Source organism: Mrakia frigida, assembly GCF_051309035.1.
Source record: "Mrakia frigida strain ATCC 22029 unplaced genomic scaffold BDY24scaffold_65, whole genome shotgun sequence".
Taxonomy (NCBI): Eukaryota; Fungi; Basidiomycota; class Tremellomycetes; order Cystofilobasidiales; family Mrakiaceae; genus Mrakia; species Mrakia frigida.
This window is the reverse complement of record NW_027481216.1, coordinates 1-19108: the sequence shown is the minus strand read 5'-3', so window position 1 is coordinate 19108 and position 19108 is coordinate 1. Positions and strand designations below refer to the sequence as shown.

The window sequence follows — 19108 nt, the reverse complement described above, 5'->3', positions numbered from 1 at the left end:
GAAGGCGAACAACGTTCAAACTCGAATCGAAAGTTGGGCTGACTTTCTCTCCTTTCTTCCCTTGCTTCTTCACAGGCTGTTGACCATCTCCACATTATAGAGGTTCCGGGTCGATGATAATGAACCGTTAACGTTTCACGTCCATAGAATGCCTTTGGCCGAGGAAGAAGAGCGACACGTTGCTTCCCGCTCCTTTCAACTCTCGTTTTCTTCTCTGACTTCAATTTGAGAGCATCGGTCTATTCAGCCAGTGAAAAGTAGAAAGCAGGTAAGAGTATAGCCAGGGGCAAAGTAAGGAGAACAAGGAAAGGGGCGTAGCTGAACAGAGATTATCGAGACAAGAGCATGCAAGGGAGCAAGGAAAGCGAAAGCAAGAGAAAACCGAAACAAAGCCAGCGAAGAGGGACACGAAGAGATGAAGCAAACGAGAACTAAGCAAGAGAGAACGAAAGAAAGGAATAAGACTGCTACTCAGAGGATTCCTCCGGCGCCTCGTCCTCGGGAAGGACAGGTCGAACGACTCTGAGCTTGTCCAGGGCAGAGAGATGGGCGTGAGTTCGAGGAGATCGGTGGTTGGGTCCAGCACCGACGGGAATGAAGACGGGCTCGGCGGTGAACTCGAACTGTGGAGGAAAAGATGAGGCGGAGAGAGAGACGAGTCAGCGAGGTGCGAGAGAGCCAGAGGGAGAGCGAAAGAGAGAAGGAGGAGACTCACGTCCATGAGACCACGCTTGGGAGAGACGAGTCGAGCCCATTCGAGGTAGAGTCGGAACATGTAGGCAGTCTGAAGTCAAGAAGCGGAGAAGCGTCAATATGGGAGGCGTGAGGGCGAAGACGAAAAGGAAGAGAGAGAAAGGACGAACCATGTCCTCCTTCCTCCAGTTCTTCGACGACCACTCGTTCCCGTTCTTGGCGATCATCTTAGCGAGCTCGTTCTCTCCAGCGAGACCATCCTCGTCGTCACCTCGGAACTGAAAGAAAAAGGCAAAGAGAAAAATAGGAGCAGGTCAGCGCGTCGTTCGGAACGGAGAAACATGAAAGAAGAAGAGCTCACGAAAGCCATGATATCGTAGACGTCCGAGTAGTCGACTTTGACAGGAACGTAGTGGAGCCAAGGCTGAATCCTATCGTTCCACCACTCGGGGTAGATGGTGGACTTGAGGACGAGGGAACCGGTGGTGAGAAGTCGTTTGAATCGAGCCGACCACGCGTTTCCGTCCTGAGGGAGAAAGGAGCTCGAGGTCAGCGATCGATCAACGTCGGAGGGTAGTGAACGAAACGAGAAGGACTCACGACATCGAGAATGTACTTGTAGTTGGTCTCTTGGTCGAAGGTCAGTACCTTTCGGAAGGTGAGCTCGCGTTCGATGTCGGCGCAGGTTCCGTCGTCCGAGTGGCATTCTGTTCGAGAGAAGAACCAAAGCAGGAGTCAGAACACGTCGACACAGAGTTCGGAATGACCAAGGAAGAAGAAACTCACGAATAGGTTCGTAGGCGAGTCCGATATCGAACATCAGCTCGTTCAACCTCCCCATCCTCTCCTCCCTCGTCAAGTTTCCCAACGTCTCTCCGTTCTCGATGACTCCAGCGACATTCCCAGGGCTAGGAAGGACCTTGACCTCGTCCTCCATCTCGAATCCGACCATCTTGGCCAATCGAGCTCGGTGAGAATCCCTCCACGGGGTTTCGGTCGAGAAGTATCCTCCAGTGTTTCGTCCTCGCCAGAGGAGTCGTCGATCCGTCTTGGACTCCCAGTCGACCTCGTCTCCCGGGAGATCCTCTCCCCACTGTTCGACGGGGACTGAAGAAAACGAAGAAGCGAGAGTCAGCATTGAGAGACGACGAGACGAAAACAAAGGGAGTCGAGTCGACTCACTTCCAAGGATGTCGGCGTGGAATTTTGTTTTCGAGAGGGAGAAGATGGGCATGAGGTCTCCTTGGGTGTAAGGGTAAACTCCAGCGGTAGTTCCGTGAAGACCGAGGACCGAGGGATGCTGGCAGATGTCCATGGTAGCGACGTGAGAGACGATGAACGATTTGGCGGTGGGAGCGGGAAGAGGAGGTTGAGCTCGGATAGGAGAACGAGGAGGGCAAGCAGCTTCCCATCCGTGCCTCGAGGTATCCATCTCGACCGAAGGATCGTAGTCTGGAAAAAGAAAAAAAACGAGGAAAACGAGGAATGAGCGACAGGTTTCGTTCGCAACGAGCGACGACGAAGAAACGAGAACTCACACTCTCCGTCCTCAGCCAACTCGATCAACTCCTCTCGATGCATGTCACTGATGAATCTCGTCGGCGAGTCGTGAATGCTGTAGACGGCATCGAAGTCGGGAATCCATTTGGCGACGCTCTTGATCAACTCGACTTGTCCGTTTCGACGGTCGTCCGATCCGCCGATCTTCTCCGAGTCGTAGGTGATGTGGTTGGTAGAGACGTGACCTGACTGGACGGAGAGAGTGAAGGTATCCTCGTGCTCTTGCGTCTTGGAGATCCGAGATCGAAGGAAGGAGGGAGAGAAGGCTCGGAAGGGAGCGAGGTCCTGGCAGAGGGAGAGGAGCGGAGACGTCAACGATGGAGCTCAAGAAGAGCAAAGCGGAGGGACGAACGATGTTGATTCGGTCGTACTCGTCGGGAAGACCAACGTTGTTGATCCTGGAAGAAAAAGAGGGCAGGAAAGGTCAGCGTCGAAGTTGAGAAGCAAAGGAAGACGAAGAAAGGACGAACTGCACGAATTTCCACCAATGGTCGAATCCCTTCGGAGGGTTCATGCCGTTGTTCCTCCTCTTGTACTCCTTCACAGCCTGCTCCAAAGTCTTCGACTGCCTCTCGTTCTTCTCCTCCCAAGCGACCTTCGCGTCCTCGATGAGCTGGTAGATCGGGTGCTGCATCGCGGGAACGTCGAGGTTGACCTCCAAGAGACCGTTGACGACGTGGTGTTTCGGTGGGGAAGGAGGTGACGAGGAGAAAGCGGAGGATCCAAAGGGTCGAGAAATGACGGAGGGAACGAGGTAGATGGGGGCGAGGAAGTTGGAGGCTGAGAGGGAGGGTTTGAGGACGGAGGAGGGCGAGAAGGTTTGGACGACGACTCGTAAGATCGCGAGGAGGCAGAGGAGAGAGAGAACCGAGGTGAATTTTGACCGAGAGAAGATCTTCCGTTTCGACGGGATGAGGGAGACGAGAGCGGTAGCGATGGGAGGCGTTGAGGGGGAGGAAGCAGGAGTCGCGTCGCCAGGGACGGATGTCTTGCGAGTTTGAGGAACTGCTGTTGACCGACGAAGAGGTAGAGGGACGAGAAGGGAATCCTCGAATCCGTTTCCGTTGTTGAGATCTGGGGACCTGTTCTCCTTGTACCTCTTGTCATTGAGCCACTTGTCACGGAACGAGCGAGGAGTAGGAGAGATGATGGCTGGAGAGGGAGCTGAGGGATTCGAGGAGGATGCTGGAGTGACCGTTGAAGCTCGACGAGGGAAGGCGGAGGTGATGGTAGTGGGGGTCATGGTGAGTAGAGGAGGGGAAGAGAAGGTAGGAGGTTCGAGGGGGAGCTGAAGGGAGGAGGAGGAGGAAGAAGAAGGTCAGCTCGAGCAAAGGAGGAGAGCTGAAGGAAGAGGAAGACTATGTAGAGCGAACCTCTTAAGAAAGAGAGCGCTAGAGGGAACGAGGATGAGGTATAGCAGATGACGAAAGCTGCTCGGAGTGTTGATGTCTGAGGAACCGGAAGAGTCGGTCTGAGAGGAGGGAAGGGAAGGAGAGAGAGGTGAGCTTGAGAGAAAGAAGGAAGGAGAGGAAGACGAGCTCTTTGTTCTCACCTGGCGAAATCCTTCTGTTTTTTGGGACGTGTCAAGAAGGTCGATGATGGAGGTTGGAGTTAAGAGCCAAAGCAGCTTTGAATTCTGAACAGTTCAACTTCATGGCGGGAGGGTGAGAGATGGTTTAGGGGAGGGAGGACTGTTTCGGGAGGGAGGCAAGGGGAGGTGGAACTTGGTGGAACCTCGATTCGATCACTCTCGCTCCGCCACCTCTTTCTTCCCTTTCGCTCGGATTACAAAAAGTGCTCGGGAGATTAGATTACCACTTGAGAGGCCTACTGGTTCCGTTCTACGGGAATTTTGCATCGAAGACCAGGCGGTGAAGACGAGCGAAGCACAGACGACCATCCCTCGACGCGCCTCTCTCTCTTTCCTCGTTTGCTTTCGATTCGGACAGACGAGAACGAGGCCCTCATCCAGCAGATAGTAAGAGTCGATGAGATTCAATCGCGTATCAGAAAGAAACATGGAAAGACCTCAACGCCTCTCCAACTTCCCTCGCTGCCTGCAAAACTCGCGTCGCCTCCTCGTCGTGGTCGTTGATGAAGGACGAGACTCCTGCTTCAGGGAAGAGAACCTCGTCAACCTTACAGAAGACGTTCTCGTTGGGGAGGTCTCCTTTGAGGAGGTAGGTTTGGATGTGCTTGACGGTGCAGAGCTGAGAGAAGGGACGAGGCAGAGAGGTCAGCTCGACGCGTCCAAGAACCTTCGTCGTTCCAATTTGACTACGTACAGAAGCAGAAGCTAGGGAACAGTGCTTTAATTAAACATAGAACAAGATTGGGGTCAGTCAGTGTTGCAAAATCGAGAGGAGAGAAGGGGGGAGAGCAAGACGAACGCCAAACGAGTCCTGTTGAATCACTCTCGACTGAGGCTGAATTGAGCTGAAGAGGTAGGCGTTCTTGACGCTCGTGACGGGATCGGCCTTGAGGAGAATAGAGAGGATGCGATCAGCCTTGTTCGAGCAGGGAGTGAGGTTGAGAGACGCACGGTGTTTCCGACGAGGAGGATCGAGTTCGACAGCGTTTGATTGAACGACCCCATGAACTGAGAGACGAGGCGAGTCAGCTTAGTCTAGGTTGAACACAAGGTATGCATTGCACTAACTCTTCCAAATCCAGCTTCTTCAACAGTGAAGCCATCGCAGGTGTTCCAAAGGCCGAGCCATCCAAACCAGCGCGAAACTTTTGAAAGACGGAATCGAACGTCGTCGGTGTAGGAATCAGCGAGCTCCTCGTCCGTAGCATTGGGTTTGAGAGTTGTTCTGATCGCATCGTTACACCAAACTCCTAAGAGAATCAATGGATGCGCGTCAGCGATGAATCGGGAGGGAGAAGAGTCGAGACGCGACGAACCGTTTCCAGCGAACAGCGAGGAAGCTGCTGCAGTCGGGTCTCTGGGAGGAGGAAGCAGCGTCTGAGCCACTTGAAGGATTGGTTTTCCGTTCCCATCCAGAGCGTCCTTCAAAACTGTATCAACGAAGAGAAACGAAGGAAAGGACGACGCGTCAGATTTGTCGAAACAGGTTTCGAAAAAGTCTCGAGGATGATCAGACTCACGGGTTGCGAGTCGAGGCCAGGTCCTTGGAGTGTACATACCCAAGAAGAGAACTGAGACGAGCAGTGGAGAGGAGACGACTCCTGGAAGCGGAAGATCGGGGACGAGGATGGGAGAGAGGTACAGCTTGTCGATGAGGTCGGCGAGGGTCTGAAGGAGATCTTCTTTGGATTGAGGAGGATCCGTTGCGAGAGCGCAGCGGGATGGACCGACCTGCAGGAAGAGTTGTGGAAGAAGAGGTGAGGAATGGGGGATCGACATGGAGATCTGTGGGAGAGAACTGAAGCTTCACCTCAACGCAAGCCTCAACGAAGCCCTCGACTCCCTTGTCGGTATCCTGAAAGACGTTGTTGAGCACGTTCGCTTGTGAAGCACTGGCCCAAAGCTGAGGATCTATGACTCCATCGATGATCACTCGGCCGATGCGTTCAGGGAAGATTCCAGTGCTGAAGAAGACCAAAGCGACGTGATGAGTTTGGACAACGAGCTCGACGCGAACGAAAACAGCAACGCACAGGTAAGCCCCAAGAGCGGCTAGAAACGATCCAACGACCAGAAAGTTAGCTGGAAGAGAGTTCAAAGACAAAGACTCGGAAGAGAGAGCTCACTTCCGTAACCTAGAGGGAAACGAGAGGACGCGTCGTCGAAACGAGGGAGGTCAGCATCGTAACCGTCCAGCCGCTGCAGAGCTTCAGAGCAAACTTCAACTCACTGAATCCCCAAAAGTTCACGCCCTTCTCCACGTCCGACTTCCTCCAAACAGCTCGACTCATCCTCTCCAAATCTCTCGCAACGCTCTCCGTTCCCAGAAACCTTCCGATCCCATCGCCCGTAATCTTCTCGCAGGCCATGTTCTGAAGCTTCGAGTAAGGTACGAGTTGTCGCATCTGAATTTCAAACTTGTCGAGAGCGTCGGGGTAGGCTGAAATGTTGAAAGGGAGGGGAGGAGCGTTGGGGAAGCATCTGAAGGAGCGAAGGGGTTCAGCTTGCGGCCTGAGCTCAGAGCAGAAGTCAGCGTACCTGAAAGCTGGCTCAGTCTTCCCAACTCCTCGAGGATCCCAGCTAATGATGTCGTACGAGCCTCCAGCGAGAGTCGAGAGCGACGGTCCGGCGAGTTCGACGAAAGTGACGCCTGATCCTCCAGGGCCTCCGCTATATAGTTCAAAAACAATGGAGGAAGGCGGTCAGATAGAGTTTCCGATAGGGCTCTTCGAGGTGTGGTAGTAAATTGGAGGACGGCAGCTGAGAGACGGCGCTGGCCGAACGAGCGACGAGCTCACCTCCCTCCCTCCCCTTCCTTTCCCATCTCCTCCCTCTTCCGTGGAGCTGATCCTCCTTTGTCCGAGAAGCAAGATTCAGAAGAAAAGTAGACTCACGGATTCAGAAACAAGCTCCCCAGTCTCTTCTTGTTCTTCTCGTCTGCCGAGTACCGAATCATAGCTAACGAAACGTTCCCCTCCTCCTTTCCGCTGTAGTCCATCGGAACGTCGTATCTGGCGCACGAGTACCGCTCCGAGAGCCCTTCGCAAGCTTTCCAGGCAACGGCAGGTAGTGATCCGTCTTCGGAGAGAAGGGAGGAGGAGTAGAGCGAAAAGAATAAGGTTGGGAGGAACGTTGGAAAGAGGGACAGGGTTGAGGTGAGGAACAGAAGGATCAACGAGATCGATCCTACACCGATGAAGAGGGAATGATGACGAAAGTGAGATGCTCTATCGGAGGCAAGTGGGCGAGGAGCGGTGGGTGCTGGAAGAGTGTTCTTCTCGAGGAGGGAGGACATGGTTTGGAGGGAAGAAGCGAAAGGTGCGTCCATGCGAACGAGCTCGCATCGACGCCGAGGAGCGAAAGAATCGAGCCGTCCAGGTTACGGACCACCAAAGAAAGAGAAAAGAAATACAGCAAGAGCAGCTGAACTCTGAAACACTTCTAGCTCGGCATGATGACGAGTTTTTCGCTGCGGATTCCTGTTCAAAGTTGTCGCTTCTCAGCCCGAAAGCTCCCCTTCAACGACGACCATCTCTCCATCTCTTCCCTTTCTCTCTAGACTGCCCATCAGCCCACCGCACTCCCTCCCATACACTCCGGTATCAGCTCCCATCTAGACCAAGATCAACCCTCATGGGCATCTTCTCAACCACCCTTCAACCCTCCGGTCCTCTTCGACCTTTCGACCCGCCTCTCGGAGTCGACCTGTCCTTCTGCATGCCTGTGGAAACAGTCTTGATCCTGAGGGAGAAGCTCTCGAGCTGGTCTGGAGACGACTTCGAGATCAAGGATAGCCATGGGACGGTTGCTCTTCTGTGTAGTGGATCTGCTCGCTCGATTTTGAGGAACAAGAAGGGTGAGTGAGTCACCTTGCACGAAGGGAAAGATCAGGCTCCGTCGCCCCTCCATGGCGCACCCTCTTCTTCCTCGAGAGTGCTGTACTTCGAAGAAGATAACTGGGTCAAAAGTTCGAACGTACTAATCACTCCTTCTCTCTTCCTCCCCCTTCGTTTCAATAGAGATCAAGGACAGCTCTGGACGCGTCCTCTTCAAGCTCGAGAACAAGTCGAACGGATTTCTCGCAGACATTCACGCTACCTCTCCTGAAGGAAAGAATCTCTTCACCATGACGGCAAAGTGGGCTTGTGAGTCTGTTGTCACATCCGTCTCTCCCTTGAATCGAGGCGTCCCGTCCGTTTAATTCTCTCGCTAACTCACGCGTTCCTTCCTCCCCTGTTCGCCTTTTTTGCCAGGGGGATCCAAAATGATCGGTAATTTCACCAACACCTCCGACAACTCCCTTGTGACTCTCTCTCTCAAGGGGGACATGTTCGGAGGATCCGCTGAGATCCGGATGGGAGAAAAAGGAAACGAACGTCCCGTCGCTACGATTACCCGGAAGACAGAGAACGTCGGGAAGTCGGTGATGAGAGAGTTACTGGGAGCTCAGACTTGTGAGTCCTTCAGCTCCTTCTCGTTTTGTTGCTGAGGGGGCAAGGGGAAGAGAAAGGAGAAACCCACGAACGACGCGTTTTGATCTTCGACCTTTCCTTCACCTTTTTCTCCCAGACCAAGTCACCATCCCAGCAGGAGTAGACATCTCTCTCATTGCTTCCTTTTGTATAGCTTTCGACGAGGCGTTCAACGAGCAACATTAGATGTACTGTACTGCAGCGATCGAAGAAAGACGACCAACAAGCACGTCGAGGTCAGCGATTCTGTTCGCTCCCCGAACCCGAGGAAGACTCCCAAAAAGGTACGAGAACTCTTCGATGCTCCACTTCCTGACTCTCAGAATTGAAGCCTTGCCTCCTGCAATCTCAAGATACGCTTCTACGGGCGAACTCCTTCCTTCGGTCGCTCGTTCTCTCAAGAAAGGGCAGACCTGTAGAACCTTTCGAACGGAAGTTAAGCTACTGAAAGACAACGACATGCTCTCATCCATCGTCCAGTCCCAACTAAGTAACGGCCGAGACCCTACGAAACCGAAGCAGACTACGAGAAAAGCTTTCCGACCGAAGTGTTGCTCTCCGAGTTCTTCTTGAGGACCTCTGTTGGAAAGAAAGAGAGAGAAGATAAGGGAACGGTCAGTTACGCGGAGCCAAAGGAGACGGGTGGGGGCGGAGACGGAGAAGGGGATAGAAGGAAGAGGGGAAGAAAGGGGAGAGGGTGAAGACGAAGGAGAAGAAAGAGGGAAGGAAACGAACTAGCGATGGCCATCTCGAAGTCCTCTCCTCCAACGTGAATTCGTCGTTCTCGAAGGGCGTACATTCCTGTCGGAGCGAGAATGGGAAGGTGAGAAGTCAGCTTCGAGTCGATCGAACAACGCGTGCGACGAGAGAACGACGAGGAAGACGGAGAAAGAACGAACCAGCTTCGGTGCAGATTCCTCGGACTGATTAAAACCGATTCGAGGGAAGAGGAAGGAAGAGTCAGCACACTTCTTTCCGTCGGACGAAGCGGAGGACAACACTCGAGAAGAAGAAGGAAGCGAGTCAAAGGCCCAAACTCACCTTCAGCACCCGAACAGTTACCCATCTTCTCGGCGAGGGCTCGGAAGTTGATTCCTCGTTGGAGGGACATCTAGAAACGTAACAGAGGGTTCAAGGTCAGCTCTCGGGCGATTTCGTTGTCGACGAGACGAGAGAGAGGGAAAGGAAACGATAGGCAGGCTCACTTTCCTCGAATGAATTCGCAAGATGGAGACTCGAGCTTCAGGACCGGGAGGAGGGAACTCGATCTTCCTGTCGATTCGTCCAGGTCGGAGGAGGGCGGAGTCGAGGATATCTATTCGCGGGCAAAGTGGACGAGAGGAAGGGAAGGGAGGGTGAGCTCACGTTCGAACGACAGAGAGTCGAGCAGAAGAGGAGGGCTGAGGGAAAAAGGGGGAGAACGAACCTATTCGGTTGGTGGCCATAATGACCTGAGAAGAGACAAAGCAGGAAAGAGAGAAGCTGTATCAGCTCGAGCTAGAACGGGACGAGAGGGATGGAGGAAGGGAAGGAAGGAGATCTCGAGCTCAACTTACCTTGATGTTCTTCGTTGGCTCGAACCCATCCAACTGGTTCAACAACTCCAACATCGTCCTCTGCACCTCCGAGTCACCCCCTCCACCCTCGTTCCTCGAGCTACCGATACTGTCGATCTCATCCATGAAGATGATACTAGGAGCGTGCTCCCTCGCCATCACGAACAACTCCCTGACCATCCTGCTTCCCTCTCCGATGTACTTCTGCACCAGTTCCGACCCACTGACTCGAATGAATCGACAGTCCGTGTGATGAGCGACGGCCCTGGCCAACAGCGTCTTTCCCGTTCCAGGAGGTCCGTAGAGGAGGACTCCCTTGGGCTGAGCGATTCCGAGAGCGTCGAAGAGTTCTGGGTGTTTGATGGGGAGTTCGATGACCTCCTTAACCTCCTTGATCTGCTTGTCGAGTCCTCCGACCATCTCGTAGGTGGAGTCAGGTACCTTCTCGACCATCATGAGCGAGACGAGAGGATCGATCTTGTTGGGGAGGATCTTGTGGAGTTTGTACGAGTCGGAACGGAGAGCGACGCGGAGGTTGGGAGTGAGGAGGTTGACGTCGATGTCTGGGTCAAAGTCGACGACTGGGTGGGAGAGAGATAGTAGAGAAGACGATGGTGAGCATGGGAGAGCTCTGCGTCTCGAGAGAGAGAAGAGGAACGGAAGCAAGATGGGAGGAAGGGAAGGGAAGGAGACTGACCGTATTTCCCTTCAGGCTGGACCTTTACGAGCACCTTGTCCTTCCCCATAACCTTGACAACCTCTCCAACGTAGCTTCCAGGCTCCTGTAGCAGTTGAAGCTCCTCTCTCAGTAGACGGACTGTAGTTGGAAAGGGAAAGAAAGGTCAGCTCGTCGTTCTCCTTCTCCCTCTCCTCGCTCGCTGACGAAGGTGCGATGCCTCCCTTCTCGACTCCCACCGAGCTGCTAGGAGGCTTCCTCGAGCTTCAGAGGAGCTTTAGGGTATATGTGACTACGCTGAAGTAATGTTTTGAGAGGAAAGAAGGCTCCTTCTGGCAGAAAGAAGGAACGGTCGAGCTCGACGTCGACCTCCACGCTTCCACCTCCTTCTTCCCATCGATCCGTCTCCCACCGAGCATGATCCTCTCTGCCCGTCGCTCCGGCGCGTTCCGAAAGTGCCTATAGTCCTCTCTCTTTCAGTCCACTCTGACTTCTTTTTTGAAAGACGGAGAAGAAGGGAGCGAGCTCTCCATCAGAGCTCATCCTCCCTTCCTGCCTCTCCTTCCCTCCTCTCCCTGCTCTCTCCCCTCTCCTCCAAGAAAGTATAGATACAAAAGGAAGACACTTACCTCTAGCGTTCAAAGCGTTCCTCTGAGCCTCCAACCTCCTGAGATTCTGAGTCTTCCTGTTTATGGAGAGCTCGGATTTCTCGATCTTTGAGATGTAGTACGAGTGGACGTCGCCTCCGCTAGGGCGGACAGAGACTGCGACGGGGGACATGGATGGGAGGGGCTATAGATGAGTGGAAGAGAGAGAGAGGGTGGTGGGTAGGTGGTGGGTGGAAGGTTGATGGAGGAGAGAGAAGGGAGAGGGTTGGGTTGATCGTGGGTGTTGGAGGAGAGAAGAGGAGGAGAGGAGGGTGAGAAGGAGATGGGCTGGAAGACGGAGGCTTTTTTTGGGTTCAAGGACGCTCGAGCATGAGTATATATACGAGCTCACTTTGACCTAAGTAGGCGAAAAAGAAGAGAAAAAAGCAAAGCAAACCGGAGCTGAAGGACCTTGACGACGACGAACATCCCTGAAAGCTCAACCTCGTCCTTCCTTCCCCATACACGAGCACCTTTCCCTTCTTCACATTTCTACTACCACTCAGCAACATCCCAGATCCCCTCCCCAGCTTCGAAGCTGACTTGGAATGAAAAATCTTCCCAAGGAGGGTTCTCTTTCGCCCGCTCGTCGCTCAGGGGTCCTCCTTCGAACGTCACCGCACCTGCTCCTCTCCTAGCCACTTCTACTCCTCACGTTCTCTTTCTCTCTCTTCTCAAGATGCAGCATAACACTCAGCTCTCTTGCGTCTCGCACGCACGAGCTAACGAAGCTCTAGCACGCCTCGCTTCGTCCTCTTCACCGCTCTTCGCTCTGCCTCGTTCGTCCTCCTCCCTCCCTCCTCGCCCTCAAACAAACCAAGCGATTCATCTCATCTCCTGCTTCGGCAGACTAAAGAACCGGTGTCACCAGACTCTCTTTCTCGTCGGGCTGCCTCTTTCTCTTCAAACCACCAGCGTCAACTTTTCCAGCCTCCGATTCGAGCTCAACCTCCTCCCTCCTCCTCTCCTCGCCTCTGAATGCCTCCTGACTACCGCCTCGAACTTGAAGCAGCTTCCGTCTTTTCTGCTGCTCTCTTTGTGAGCTCTCTCTACCTTCCTTCCTCCTCAGAAGCTCACGCTCGGGCACAGCCGGGTTTGAGCTCGTTCGTCTCTTCTCGCACAAGCTCACACCTTTCCTGCGCGTCGCTTCATCTTCTCCAGAACTACCGCGACAACGAAGGCACCGTCTTTGGGATCCCCCACGCCTTTGCTGGTCCTCTCCTTCCCGCTCTGCTTGGGTTCGAATCTGCTACAGAACCCTTGGAATCTCCTCTCGTGAGTTGAGCTCGCTCTCTTTCCTTTCCCTGCGAATCCTTCGTCTCGTCTCGCAGCTCGCTTTGCCTCCCCTGACGACGTGTGATATCGTTTTATCTTGTGATGGGAGCAGATCCTCCTCTGCACTCTGGGAGTGAAGATCAAGCATCTCAAGAAGGCGATTCAACAGGCGACCGAGTGAGTCACTGTCTCTTCTGTTCCTCCTCCCTTCGTTCTCGCCGCTCGTCTCTCGCTTTCGAGGATAGAGGAGGAGTAGCACGTGGATCTCCAGACGCAGGCTGGACTCGGATAGCTCGTGACTGCTGAAACTCAACTGACGCGAGTTTCTCCGCTTTGCTTTCCCCTTCTTCGTTTCGACGGATGGATCTGATCTCTTCAGCGAGCAACCAGATGGGATCGTTCAACTGCAGATGCAGAGCGCTGTAGGGTACCATTGTGTTTGGTATACTAGTGAGTGAGCCTGTGTGGAGTTAGGAGGAGATTGGTGCTTGGAGGAGGTTGGAACGGAATCGAGACGCGTCGTTCGTGAAACCTCAAACGAAGCTGACTTGGACTTGGACTTTTTCGTTCCTCTGCGTTTTCACTTCGAAGCTCAATCCAACGAGATGATACGGATAGACGTCTTTGCTGCTGGAGAGTGAGTCTGTCACATTTCGTCTTTCATCCTTCGTTTTGACAGCCCTGACGGCTCGCTTATCCTCTGCTCCCTCCCTCTCACCCTCAATCTCCCACTCATTCACCTACCTACCCACCCACCCAGATACGGTCCTAGAGACCTCTTCTTCTCCTCAGACCCCAATCGACCCTCCACACTCCTCGAACTCCGTGGGATCCTCTTCCTCTCCGTCACCGAATACCTTCGAGCGACGCTGAGACGAGAAGGTGCGAGAGCGGAGGAGGTGTGTTGGTTGATTGTGAATTATGCGGATTATAGTGAGTTGACCCTCTGTTGGAGCTGAAGGGAAAGGTAAAGAGGGACGGGAGGCGGGACGAGGACGCGTCGAGCTGATCTTGTTTCTTGTTTTTCGCGGATGGGAAGTCGATCCGACACGAACGGAGGAGTTGGAGAACTTCTCGATACAACATCCTGAGATAGCGGAGTGGTGGGCTTATATACGAGGAAGGTGGGGTCTTGCGTAGCCGGTATCTCCTTCGTCTTCTTTTTCTTTGCTTGCTCATTGGCCTTTTTTCACCCCCAGACACCCTATTTTCCACTACATACTTACTCTTCTGCTTGTTGTTGTCTCCTCAATGTTCCCTCCCATGTATCTCCTTCGGATCGGATCCCTTCATGCCCTCTTCTTTTGTCCCGTTTTCGCTTTCGCTTTCGCTTCCGTCTGGCGTGTGTTTCCCATCCCCTCCTCGCTCGCTGGCCTCGTCGAGTAGTACTGTCTCCATATTGATCTCGATGATTAAACCACCTCGGATACATACCTGTCGTCCCAACTTCTTCCTCTCTCCGCCTCGGCGGTCAAAGAAGAACGAACGACGCGTCGGCTCTCCTCTTGCTCCCCTTCTCTCCCTCTCTCAAGACTCAAACACGGGCAACCTGACGTGGAGATGTCGGGAAAAGGGGGTTGGTCATTCAAAGATTGTCTAAATAACATCTGACTCGAACCAAGGAACCAAAGCGCTCGTCAACAGAAAAGAAAGGGGAGGGAAAAACAGAAGAGCAACGCAGATAACGCGAAGGATAGAGTCAAAGACTACAACAAGAACATCATCACCAACAAACGAATCTCTCCCTCTCACTCTCTACATCCCCACTCCCTTCCACTTCCCTCCCTTCGCTCCTCTCCCTCCTCCTCCCTTCCCTCCCTTCCCATTCCCACCCAACCCGCCTCCTCCCAACCCCAACATCCCCGTCCCTCCTCCACCTCCTCCCAACGCCCCACTCCCCCCATTATGCGGCGACGTCGAATGCACCGGGCTCCCTCCCGAGATGCGATCGAGCCATCTGAACTCGGTTTCAGCGATTTTGGCAGAGTTTCCGAGGCCGATCTTCATGACGGAGCGGAGGCGACGGAAGCCTAGGTAGGTGAGGAGGTAGGCGAAGGAGATGGCGAAGAGGGAGATGAAGTACCAGGCGAAGGGGTCGGATTCGTAGTGGGTTTGTAACTGGAGGGAGAAGAGAGAAGGGAGGGAAGGGGAGAGGGTGAGTTTGTCGGGTGACGGAACAAAGGAGGAGAGGCAGAAGTAGGAAGATGCGCGAGAGCGACTTACATTCATTCCGAAGAGACCAGCAACAAGGGCTGAGGATCCAACTCCTAGCGTCGCGATGGAGACCTAGCAGCGAGAGAAAGGAGACGCCTCAGTTTCGAGCTGGGCTTCGACGCGTCTCCACGACGGAAAAGCATGAAAAGAAGCTCGAGCACTCACCTGAAGATCCAGTCCCAGCAGTTTATTCCGGTTCGCATCGAGAATGAGCTCCACAATCTCCTGGGTCGACTGGACGTTCGTCTGTAGAGCGAGAGAGAAAGACCAAATCGCGTCGAGATCAGCTCCGCCGTCCCTCGTTCGTTCCTCTCCAGATGGGTGATATCCCGAAGAAAAGTATACGTGATAGAGGACTCACCACAGTAGTTTCCACCTCATTCACAATCTCCTCGACCTGCCTCTGCACACTCTCGAGCAAGATCTCAATCTCGCCGTGATCCTTCTCCTCCCTCTGAGCGGTTCCGAGAGGTCGAGTCCGTTGATCAGCGAGATACATGGCTACCATGTCTTCGTCTGAATGAACGCAAGAACAAGCGAGAGGAAGATCAGCTCAGCTTGCTGGAGGTTATCAGAAAGCAAGACGCGAAGAGACGAAAGAACGAACCGTTCTCCAAAACCTCCTCAATACACTCCATCACACCCGTCGCTCGGTTGTTGAACCCTGTGAGTCTCCTTGAGTGATGCAGGAGAGAACGGAGCTTCTCCCGAGTGATGTTGTCTTCGAGTTCAGCGAGGAGGTCGTTGACAATTTTGCTTGAGAGAACGAATCGAAAGGACGCGACGATCAGGTTCGTCGTCTCGGATCTTCGATCGGAGCGAGAGATGACTGAGAGAGGGTGGAAGCATACCGAGTATAAGTCATCTCAGCTTCCAGAGCACCACAGACGGAGACGAGAACGGATTCCAGAGCTCTGAAGGAACGAAGAGGGAGGGAGGAGACAAGGTGAGCTTTCGGTCGATTCGTTTCGCTCCTCCTTCTCGAGAGGAATCAAAAGGGAAGAGGAGTCAAGACACACCTGAACTCATAAGGCACCTCACTGTTCCTCAACCTCAGATTCGTCTGCCCAAACACAAACGCAGGCGACGCGAAGAAGTTAGCTCCTCGTGTTCGAGCTCGAGCTCACCCTCCCTTTCCTCCCCTCGCAGCTCTCTCTGCCCTTTGTTACTCACCGTCAAATGGGCAATAAACCCGCTCTGCAGCTTCGAATCCTTTGTTCCCACTGTATCGAAGATAATGACCTGATCTGCCTTGACGAGACATCGAATGTGCAGGACGGTCGCGAGGATGGTGTGTTTCCGAACGAGGATGGTTGGGACCAGGTTGGGCGTTGTGGAGTCTACGCGACGAAGATCTCGGGGCTGAGAAAGGGAGAGTGGGTGATGGGGGTGGTGCGAGGGTTGAGAGGCAGTGGGAGGAGGAAGAAGAGGGAGGAAAGGGGGATGGTGAGCTTGTCTCTCTCCTTCCTTCTTCCCTCCTTCTCTCCCTCCTCTCTCTCTCCCGATCTTGTACTCACATCCAACCCGTTCTCAGCACACAAATGAGCCTTTCTATAAGTCCTCTGACTGACTTCTCCTTTTTGATCAAAGATGGTGCCTACAAAAGAGCCGTCCCAAGCAGCGATTTCAAAGGTCAGCTCTCGCGGTCCTCCTCTTCGTCCCTCCCTTCATGTCTCCTCCGTACCAAACCATATCAACCTACTTACATCTCAGTTCCAGATTCGCATCCTTCCTCGTCCCTGGAAACGCCCACTTCTCAATGACCGACTCGTACTCTGCTCTCGCTTCCGCGATCTTTGGAGGCCAGTACGGAGGAGCTGGTTCGTCCGTCTTCCGACGGCGTTGTTGGACTTCCTTTGAACGTATACTCGCTGGACTCGAAGATATAGGCGGTAGTAAGGGGTTCGGGAAAGAGAAGGGAGAGGTCGTGCTGAAGGGACGATGGCAGGAGGGAGGTGGTCGGGGTGGGCGCCGTGAGGAAGGGAAGGAGGAGGTGGATTTTGAGAGGGAAAGGAAGTGAGGAAAAAGGAGTATCGAAGACCGTGGTAGTAGAAGGGAGGAGGGGACCATCACCAGCACTTGGTGAAGGGTACAGAAGAGAAGGGGGAGGAAGAAGGGCGGAAGGGAGAAGGAGAAAGAGACAAGGTCGTCGTTGGAAGGAGAGAGAGCTTGACGTCGCTCCTTCGAAAGCTCATCATCGAGCGGCCTCGGAAAAAAAGAACTTTTTCCTGGTCCTCTCGGAAGTAGAATGTTTACCGAGATTCATGATTGTTTCAAGTCCCTCCCCTCCTTCCAGCAGACGACCCTGCTCCGCCTCCCTCCGTCCTCTCCCCGACCCTCCCGAGGAAATCCATCTTCTCCAAGAACCCTGCTCCTCCCTTCCTTCGATTCCGGTCCAGCTCGTCTCGTTCGGCTTCGTCCAATTGCGAGGACGCGGCTTTCCAGTCGAGGGCGGACTGTACAAATCAAGAGGGAGAGAGTCAGAGAGACGCGTTGCGAAAGCGACGACGCGAAACGAGGGAGACGCAGAGAAATCACCTTTTCCATCGTCGTCATCTTTTTGAGTTTGGGTGCTGCTGAGGCTGTTTCCAGGGCTGAGGTTCGTCGCTTCCTAGGTGGTGCTCGTGCTGGCGGAGGAGGCGGAGCTGAAGGGTTGGACGTGGTTGCTGAGGAGGTTGTTGAGAGGGGAAGAGAAGCGAGGGAGCTAGGAGATGGACTTGGGACGGTAGGATTGGATGGTATGGTAGCTGGGTTTAAGGTGGTGGAGCTGGCGAAGAAGGCCTGAGCTTCGGGAGAGGTCTCAGGAACGGTGAGCTCGACGCTGAGGAGGGAGGGAAAGAGAGAGAGAGATACGTCAGCTCGCCGCCTCTCGGTGCTATGCCAGAGGTCCCCTCGCTTGGAGCACCTTCGAAAGAGGTACACGAGAGTATGTGAGTTGGACTCACAGAACGACCTCCCCAGCAAACTTCCTCTCCACCGTAATCTTGACCATCTTCACCTCTCGTGCCTTCTTCTCCTCCTCTCCGAGCTCATCCCCCTTCTCGACCTGCTCTGCCGAAGCCACCAGATCCGCATAGCTGAACGCTTCTGGGACTACATCCTCCGATGTCGTTGGTGGTGGAGAGTGAGAGAGTTTTCGTCTCTTTTTGGAGGAGGGAGCGTTGGAGGAGGTGGTAGAGGACGTAGGAGAGGGAGGAGTGAAGTCTTCGTCGTCTGCTTCGTCTTCCGAGGGGAGATCTGCTGAGAAGAGGGTTGCTGGAAGAGGAGGAGGAGGAGGAGCCATGCTGAACGAGGGACGTGAAGGGAGAAGGTCTGGTAGAGAGGAAGAGAAGAAAAGAGTCAGCTTGAGGGAAAGAAGGGAGGAGGCAAAGCTCATCGAGAAAGGAGTGTTTGGGTTCTGTTCGAGATCGTTTTCCATCCTCTCCAACAGCATCCTTCCAAACTCCCCATCCAAAAAATCCTCAACTGCGAGGGAGATCACAAGTAGGAAGTTCATTCCCGAAGCTTTCTGAGCGAAGAAAAAGCTCTCGGAAGACCTGCAGAGAGCTTGTTTCTCCCTTCTCCACCGAGCTCAACAGACTCGACGGTCCTTCTCCTCCTTCACTCCCCCCTTCACCCCCAGAGGATCCATAGAGACCACGATGACTCACTATGTATGGTCTGCTACCAGAGGAGGAGTCGTCCTGAGCGCGAACCCGAGTCGAAAAGAGAAAGGAAGGAAGTTTGAAGGGCTGGCGATGCTGATGGTTTGAAGCCAACTCCTCGAGCTCACCTCTCCTCTTCTTCCCTTTCACGTCCATCCCCTCTCCCCTTCGTTTTTCCCTTTCTTTCCTCTCTCGTACCGAACTCTGACCTACTGAGTCACACCAAAACCTCCTGGCGTGGTTCTTTAGCTCTCAAGACCACTCGATTTCGTAAGTACAAACGGCTCTCTTCGAGAGAGAGAGAGAGCGAGCTGACCTTCTTCTTTCCTTTCCTCTCCTTCCTTCATCTCGTCACTCCTCCTCGCTATGCTCGAAGTCTTGCCCATTAATCAAAGAAAGGTATGCATATGATTTCCTCTTAAATAATACATTTATCTTGAATCCTTACGATCCCTTTCTTCTCCTTCAGATCCTTCCCCTGGGAGGTCATCCTCCTCATCTTCGAACAGTCGGATCCTTCGACTCTCGCAGCTCTAGGAGCCGTCTTGATGGAGTTTTTGGAGGCTACCGCACCACTCTTGTACCGACGAGTTGAGGTGAAGTCGTTGGATAAGCTCGCGAAGCTGTTTTGCGAGAGGGAGGAGGGGGAATCGAAGGTGAGCTCGACGTTTCCCTCCCTCATCTCTCTCTCTCTCTTTCATCCGAGAGCTCATGCCCATTCTCCCGCTTCTTGTAGGACGTCTCCTCGTCTCGAAGCAATCACCTTCTCACCCTTTCCCA

At 53.7% G+C, this 19108-nt stretch overlaps 7 protein-coding genes across 7 annotated transcripts; 2 read left to right on the top strand and 5 right to left on the bottom strand.

The window, feature by feature from the left end:
• Positions 1-232: 232 nt before the first annotated feature.
• BDY24DRAFT_405264 (glycosyl transferase family 90-domain-containing protein) lies at positions 233-3917 on the bottom strand. Its single transcript, XM_076642614.1, has 12 exons — positions 3806-3917; positions 3627-3724; positions 2724-3541; positions 2606-2651; positions 2232-2538; positions 1876-2145; positions 1480-1800; positions 1294-1400; positions 1055-1219; positions 864-971; positions 716-784; positions 233-623 (listed from the first exon to the last, which is right to left on the bottom strand). Exons 3-12 carry the CDS (start codon positions 3494-3496, stop codon positions 468-470), a joined length of 2322 nt encoding a protein of 773 aa, XP_076492001.1. The 5' UTR covers positions 3497-3541; positions 3627-3724; positions 3806-3917; the 3' UTR covers positions 233-467.
• Positions 3918-4235: 318 nt separating this feature from the next.
• On the bottom strand, positions 4236-7248 carry BDY24DRAFT_405259 (uncharacterized protein). The gene is made up of 13 exons (XM_076642613.1): positions 6739-7248; positions 6383-6514; positions 6075-6325; positions 5971-5979; positions 5878-5896; positions 5655-5808; positions 5365-5575; positions 5161-5274; positions 4913-5094; positions 4796-4852; positions 4644-4730; positions 4539-4562; positions 4236-4463 (listed from the first exon to the last, which is right to left on the bottom strand). Exons 1-13 carry the CDS (start codon positions 7170-7172, stop codon positions 4260-4262), a joined length of 1878 nt encoding a protein of 625 aa, XP_076492000.1. The 5' UTR covers positions 7173-7248; the 3' UTR covers positions 4236-4259.
• A 118-nt stretch (positions 7249-7366) lies between these two features.
• On the top strand, positions 7367-8616 carry BDY24DRAFT_405253 (tubby C-terminal-like domain-containing protein). Its single transcript, XM_076642612.1, has 4 exons — positions 7367-7700; positions 7864-7989; positions 8098-8298; positions 8414-8616. Exons 1-4 carry the CDS (start codon positions 7478-7480, stop codon positions 8500-8502), a joined length of 639 nt encoding a protein of 212 aa, XP_076491999.1. The 5' UTR covers positions 7367-7477; the 3' UTR covers positions 8503-8616.
• Positions 8617-8691: 75 nt separating this feature from the next.
• BDY24DRAFT_405248 (P-loop containing nucleoside triphosphate hydrolase protein) lies at positions 8692-11573 on the bottom strand. The gene is made up of 9 exons (XM_076642611.1): positions 11178-11573; positions 10570-10689; positions 9873-10453; positions 9743-9767; positions 9522-9631; positions 9358-9427; positions 9216-9239; positions 9052-9117; positions 8692-8895 (listed from the first exon to the last, which is right to left on the bottom strand). The coding sequence occupies exons 1-9, from the start codon at positions 11326-11328 to the stop codon at positions 8840-8842; spliced, it is 1203 nt and encodes a 400-aa protein (XP_076491998.1). The 5' UTR covers positions 11329-11573; the 3' UTR covers positions 8692-8839.
• A 600-nt stretch (positions 11574-12173) lies between these two features.
• On the top strand, positions 12174-13610 carry BDY24DRAFT_419418 (uncharacterized protein; the record flags this gene model as incomplete). The annotated part of the gene is made up of 7 exons (XM_076643977.1): positions 12174-12233; positions 12357-12470; positions 12580-12647; positions 12850-12920; positions 13062-13107; positions 13231-13403; positions 13510-13610. 7 exons carry the CDS (start codon positions 12174-12176, stop codon positions 13608-13610), a joined length of 633 nt encoding a protein of 210 aa, XP_076491997.1.
• Positions 13611-14225: 615 nt separating this feature from the next.
• BDY24DRAFT_356684 (CorA family magnesium transporter) lies at positions 14226-16935 on the bottom strand (the record flags this gene model as incomplete). Its single annotated transcript, XM_076637805.1, has 10 exons — positions 16391-16935; positions 16202-16281; positions 15858-16046; positions 15704-15747; positions 15536-15598; positions 15292-15440; positions 15046-15200; positions 14850-14930; positions 14694-14756; positions 14226-14588 (listed from the first exon to the last, which is right to left on the bottom strand). The coding sequence occupies exons 1-10, from the start codon at positions 16752-16754 to the stop codon at positions 14226-14228; spliced, it is 1551 nt and encodes a 516-aa protein (XP_076491996.1). The 5' UTR covers positions 16755-16935.
• Positions 16936-18434, bottom strand: SWC5 (Swc5p). Its single transcript, XM_076642610.1, has 4 exons — positions 18335-18434; positions 17630-17996; positions 17223-17505; positions 16936-17140 (listed from the first exon to the last, which is right to left on the bottom strand). Exons 2-4 carry the CDS (start codon positions 17965-17967, stop codon positions 16958-16960), a joined length of 804 nt encoding a protein of 267 aa, XP_076491995.1. The 5' UTR covers positions 17968-17996; positions 18335-18434; the 3' UTR covers positions 16936-16957.
• Positions 18435-19108: the final 674 nt, after the last annotated feature.